This window comes from Candoia aspera, chromosome 4, assembly GCF_035149785.1.
Source record: "Candoia aspera isolate rCanAsp1 chromosome 4, rCanAsp1.hap2, whole genome shotgun sequence".
Classification (NCBI taxonomy): Eukaryota; Metazoa; Chordata; class Lepidosauria; order Squamata; family Boidae; genus Candoia; species Candoia aspera.
In genome coordinates this window covers 105,177,256-105,184,045 of record NC_086156.1, presented here as the reverse complement: position 1 = coordinate 105,184,045, position 6,790 = coordinate 105,177,256, and the positions used below count along the sequence as shown (strand labels likewise).

Below are 6,790 nucleotides of genomic sequence, written 5' to 3'. Positions count from 1 at the left end.
TTCTCATGCTTAATTTCTTTGGCATAGTATTTCTTATACCCTCTGCACTTTGCATCAAGTTGTCTACCCCAAAAAAAGAATTGAGTGATTTTTTGAGACAGATAGACAGATGACAGAGATATAAGTATGTGTGTGACAGTGGGGGGAGAGGAGACTGATGATTTCTTAAACATCTTCCATTTTCCATCTTAAATCTCTGCTAAACCTTTAAAGCAAAAACAGTATCAGTATTACAAACTACAATAAACCACACTTCGTTAGAACCGTTCGTGGCATAACACCAGCTCCAATCCCATCTCAGCCATGAACTTGCTGGTCAGCAAACTTTAGTCCACATGACATTTCCCAGCAAAAACTCTTATCTAGACTATAGAGTTATGATATTCCCAAAGATTATGGACCTTGAGTACTCAGGTGTATTCTGTTATATTAAAAGATGGTGACAACGAATAGGACCACGGTCCAGGAATTCATTCTAGTGGGCTTTGGAGGTGGACAGAAGAAACGCTTCCTGCTCCTCATCTTTTTCACTATTCTCTACATCCTTACTTTGGCTGAGAACATCATCATTATCACCGTGGTGCTCCTGGACACCCTCTTGGCCCGGCTTCCCATGTACATTCTGCTGAGCAACTTCTCCTGGCTGGAGATGTGTTATGTGAGCACAACTGTGCCCCGTATGATCTTGGACCTGGTCTCACCAAATGGGATCATCTCCTTCCATGCCTGCTTCCTTCAGTTCTACATCTTCTTTACTCTTGGTGCCACTGAGTGCTTTTTCCTCTCAATCATGGCCTTGGATCGCTATTTGGCTATCTGCCACCCACTACGCTACCCATATATAATGTCCCCCCATTCCTGCTATGTCCTGGTGGCTGTCTGTTGGATTCTTGGCTTCCTGTGGAATCTAATCCCAGTTGTTATGATCTCCAAGTTGAACTTCTGTGGCCCCAACATCATTGACCATTTGATATGCGATCCCGGGCCCATCCTTTCCTTGGCTTGCTCTCCACTTGGAAATATGCTCCTTCACTATCAGTTTGCAATGAGTGCTCTGGTTATCATACTCAATCTGTTCTTTGTTGTGTTATCCTACAGTGCTGTGGTTCTTACCTTGGTGAAAGCTACTCACCAAAGGGGCAGTAAGAAGGCCTTCTCCACCATATCCTTCCATCTCATGGTGGTGACCCTTTTCTATGGTTCTGTGGCAGGAATGTATATAGCTCCAAGTGGGGGAGGCCAGTCAGGTATCACAAAAATAGTCACTGTCTTCTACACTGCCATTACTCCCTTTCTCAACCCCATGATCTACTGTCTGCGGAATGATCAGATGAAGGAGGCCCTGGGCAGGGTGCAAAGAAGTAAGGTAACTCTGCTGAGATTTAATGCAAATAAGTGATAGGAGACTAGAAGAAAACAATACAAATATAACTAACCATCCAACCAGTGAGATAAATAGATGTTGCCAGAGTTTGGAAAGGGGAAAATCACTGTCTCACAAAGTATTTTGCATGATCTAATGCAACGCAAAACCTTACTGGAGATTTTCAAAAAAAGAATATTGCTTTTCTTTTTGTTTTCAGTGAACTTTCCTTTTTTTCAGAACTGATTTCTATTTCATTTTGGTCTCATTTCGTAAGACACAGTTGCAGCCCAAATCTACCGAAAGTCTGACAGCCAAGCTTCATTAGCACTTTTTATTAAACCCCTTAATATTAATATCATTAATATTCTCCCTCTGTCAGAAATAACACAAGATAAAGCCTTAATACTAATTGAAATTAATATTACTTAATTAATATTAAGGCTTTATCTTGTTGTGTTATTTCTGACAGAGGGAGAATTGTTGATAAATAAAATATTATACATGTCTCTTCTCTCAATCATTCAAATGTCAGTTTCGCTTCCTACATGGGATGGAAAAGCCTGAAGTTTGAATATGTGCATTTTAATTAAATTGTTGTGTAGCTACGAAAATGATAGTGTATTAGAAGTCAAAAGCAAAATAGGATTAATATAAGTATAAAAATACTTTTAATTAAATTTGTAATAATCAGCTATGGAGTACTAAACTTTGTGTTGGTGTTTCTAAATGCTCGTCTCTTTTTTTTTTTTTTTAAAGGGTTTACATCTATCCTGTGGAAGTTCTCGTTATCTTGCTTTGCAGTAAATAAACTATTCTTACTGATGTTGATAATGATATAGATACTATCTATTCCTTTTTTATGTTTTTCTTTTGTGTCATTTTTTTAGCTTGGAATTCCTCTCTGCTGTCCTTATTGCTTGTAACAATTGTTTCTACAGATCATATTATTTGTAATTTTAAGACCATGGCATTATTTCTTTTAAAAAATATGTGAACTCAAACAGGAGGGTTGTTGTTGTTTATTCGTTTAGTTGCTTCCGACTCTTCGTGACTTCATGGACCAGCCCACGCCAGAGCTTCCTGTCGGTCGTCAACACCCCCAGCTCCCCCAGGGACGAGTCCGTCACCTCTAGAATATCATCCATCCACCTTGCCCTTGGTCGGCCCCTCTTCCTTTTGCCTTCCACTCTCCCTAGCATCAGCATCTTCTCCAGGGTGTCCTGTCTTCTCATTATGTGGCCAAAGTATTTCAGTTTTGCCTTTAACATCATTCCCTCAAGTGAGCAGTCTGGCTGTATTTCCTGGAGGATGGACTGGTTTGATCTTCTTGCAGTCCGGGGCACTCTCAGAATTTTCCTCCAACACCACAGTTCCGAAGCATCGATCTTCTTTCTCTAGGCCTTCCTTATGGTCCAGCTCTCGCAGCCATATGTTACTACGGGGAACACCATTGCTTTAACTATGCAGGCCTTTGTCGTCAGTGTGATGTCTCTGCTCTTAACTATTTTATCGAGATTTGTCATTGCTCTTCTCCCAAGGATTAAGCGTCTTCTGATTTCCTGACTGCAGTCAGCATCTGCAGTAATCTTCGCACCTAGAAATATGAAGTCTTTCACTGCTTCTACGTTATGCCTCTCAAGTTAATTAACTTCTCAGACTGCGGATGAGGGGGCACTGGAGGGGTGAAAAAAGTCAAGATGGTGGCTCAGGCAGTGCAGTTTAAGCCCTACCCCTTTTTTACATGTGTTGTGCAATACATGTGAAAAAGAGGCAGGCCTTGATCACACAATTCCCATCTTTAATTTTTGACCCTTTCTGCAGATGCCCCTCAAAGAACTCCCAGACCACTTTTGTATCTTGTATCAAAACTGTGTCAATAAATGTCCTCATTTTTTAAGTCCCTCTGGATGAATTGCAGAAACACAGCCCTGTTCCAAGCTCCATTTTCCTTTTTTGTTAATTATTTTTATTTTTCCTAATGTATAAATTAAAAATGAGAAAAAAGAAGTTACAGTGAAAGTATGAGACACAGAAGGAATAGAGGTGCAGAACAGAAAATAGAAAAAAGGAAGAAACAAAAGAAGAAATAAAAACATATATAGACATTTAACAAAGCGACTTCTGACTTCCTTTACAAAGGATATATACAAAAAACCTTTCATACAACCCTTGTCTAACTTTATACTATTGCTTCTACTTTTCCCAATAATCTATAATTATAACAACAGCAATTAATATACTATGATCCAAAATTAATTAAGAATGAAAATACTAAAATGAATTGAAATAAAATACTATGTTAAGAAATTCAAAATCTAAGTGATGGTGCGGCATAGTGTGCAGATGGTAGCACAAAACTGGGCAACCTGGGAGGATATTTTTGGGTCCTTTTCCGAAAGAAGTAGCATTAGATAGAAGTCACTCTCCCTGCCTGGAAATTCCTTCAATAATAGATATATAAGGATCAGTCTAGAATCCTTATATAGGGAACAATATAACAACATTTGGCTTAGGGTTTCTACTGAGCCTTCACCACATGGACATAGTCGAAGGTGCATAGCAGTACCCTTAAAACATCCAAAAAGGACCGCTGAGGGCAGTGCGTCCAGCCCGGCTGAAGTGAAGGCTTTACAAAATTTCAAAATTGTGATAGATGATAAATAAGAAGCTGGAACGAACCCTTACAGAAGAAAATTATAGATATTGGGGTGTAGCACCTTACTTAAATTTGTTTGGAGATCTATATCCCAGATTCGTTGTTTCAGGGCAGTTCTAGCACTGTCAAATCCTAACAAGCACAGACTTTCCATAGAGAAGCCCAGCAATTTAATTTGGTCTAAGACTTTTTTTTAACCAAGATGACTTCAAATGATCTCTAAATATTAATGGGGCTAAACCTATAGGCAGCATAATTAACTTTAGCCAGAAGGTAAGAAGAAGGAACCATGCTCTGGCCTCCAATGAAACTATACCTATTTCTACCCGCAGGATGGCATTTTTGATGCTTTTTGGTACCATCAATATGGCTCTAATAAACTTATTCTGGATGGTTTCAATAGAATTGGGCTTAGCAAGGGAGCAGATCTGAGAGCCGTAGAGAATCATCGAAACCATATGTCACTATTTGACTATTTGTTTCATGCAAAAAGTCAATGAATGGTATCCAGTTTTTCTTAAATTTTGTCAATGTTTTTTTCTTTTATAATAGCCATCAGTTTCACCATTCCCGATAATTCCAAAAGCTTAACTAACCACTCCTCAGCTGTGGATAATGCCTGGTCTTTCCAATGTTGGGCCAAAAGCAGCCTTGCAGCCGTTGTCATATAAAGAAGTAAAGTACCACGCACTTTTTCGAGGTGTATGTCCATCATCCCTAACAAAAAATTTCTGGTCTCAACTGTCCATTTCCAAAATCCTTTGAATAGTTATATATATATCCATCCAGTATTCTTTAACTTTTTTACAAGACCACCAAAGGTGGTAAAAGCTCAATTTTCTTCATGCACTTTTCTTGTTAAATTATTTCAAAAGCACAGTCCTAGTAAACTGAAATGCTGCAGCAGGGGACAGTACCTTGCTGCAATGAAGTGAAATCAGACATGATTAGTATTTGGATGAGAGACCACCAAGAGATAGGGCAAACTAGAAAATTGAAAAAATATCCCAGAAGAAAGCAATGGCAAACTTCTCTTCCCTTCCCTTCCCTTCCCTTCCCTTCCCTTCCCTTCCCTTCCCTTCCCTTCCCTTCCCTTCCCTTCCCTTCCCTTCCCTTTTCTCTTCTCTTCTCTCTTCCCTTCCCTTCCCTTCCCTTCCCTTCCCTTCTCCTTTTTTGCCAAGAAAACAATATGGACATATCTGTGAGGTCACCAGGAGTCAAACTTGAGTGAGGAAGACTTCACTTTTAATTGATTTTAATTATAATTTTATTATGAGAATCTAAGGTGGCCAAAGCTCAGCTCAATGGAATCTTTACCTTAATATGAACTGACAACATTTAAATTTCTAATAAACTATGGAAAACTATTTTTTTCCCCTGTTCTTGGTTATATGGCAAGAGGGTGGTGGTGGTTATTGCTATGTCAGTTTTTTGGAAGATATGTTACCATCCATATGTGTTTCCTATCCCAAAATGAAACGGATGCCAAAATTGAATTCATTTATTATTTGAAAAATGTATACATCCCCCTCCCCCATCTTGCATACATATACCCGGATGGCTAATAACAATCCACAAATAGACACACAAACAGAGATGGATAGATGAGAGAGAGGGAGGGAGGGAGGGAGGGAGGGAGGAGGAGGAGGAAGAGAAGGATAGATATAGATAGGATAGATGATAGAGATGATAGAGATATGATAGATAGATAGATAGATAGATAGATAGATAGATAGATAGATAGATAGATAGATATAGAGAGATGATAGATAGAGAGATATAGTTAGAATAGATGATACAAATGAGAGAGAGATGAGGATGATGATGATGATGATGATGATGATGATGATGATAGATGATAGAAATGATAGAGATAGATAGATAGATAGATAGATAGATAGATAGATAGATAGATGATAGATAGATAGATATAGTTAGAATAGATGATACAAATGATAGAGAGATGATATAGAGAGAGAGAGATGAGGATGATGATGATGATGATGATGATGATAGATAATAGAAATGATAGAGATAGATAGATAGATAGATAGATAGATAGATGATAGATAGATAGATATAGTTAGAATAGATGATACAAATGATAGAGAGATGATATATAGAGAGAGAGATGAGGATGAGGATGATGATGATAGATGATAGATGATAGATGATAGATGATAGATGATAGATGATAGATGATAGATGATAGATGATAGATGATAGAGAGATGGAGATAGAGATCATATAGCTCTAATCACAAAACAAAGATATCATAACAATACAATAGCTGAGGCACCATAACAGACTCACAACACAACTGCCACAACTTCACATATACTGGGCTGAACTAACATCCTGGCCTAGCACCAGGATGAACACCCAAATCTTCACAGCCTCCTGGAAGGTTAGGGCCCTCCAGGTCGCAAGGGGAGGCTCTTTGCTAGGGCAGACGCCACATATGATCTGGTAACATGATAGCATGACCATGCTGATATGATGTGAAGGGTTCTTAAGGTCAGAAAAGCATCCCTGCAAATTGGGGCATGGGGGGAATAAAATATCTGAGTTAAATGCATAGGATTTAGAGGAGAAAACAGAAACAAGAAAAATCTTGGAAGGAGACCATGTCAGCTGATTTCCATATAGCTTCTCATTTGGGGTAAGCAAAATTATTGAAAGTAGAGAAGGGGTATCAGAAATAGTAAGCAATAAAAAGCATTAAGTACAAAAGAAAAAAGAACACAGCCAAGTCTAATTTATACCAC

At 38.5% G+C, this 6,790-nt stretch overlaps 1 protein-coding gene across 1 annotated transcript; it reads left to right on the top strand.

The window, feature by feature from the left end:
* Positions 1 to 460: 460 nt before the first annotated feature.
* LOC134496844 (olfactory receptor 11H6-like) lies at positions 461 to 1,399 on the top strand. The gene has a single exon (XM_063302558.1). The coding sequence runs from the start codon at positions 614 to 616 to the stop codon at positions 1,397 to 1,399; it is 786 nt and encodes a 261-aa protein (XP_063158628.1). The 5' UTR covers positions 461 to 613.
* Positions 1,400 to 6,790: the final 5,391 nt, after the last annotated feature.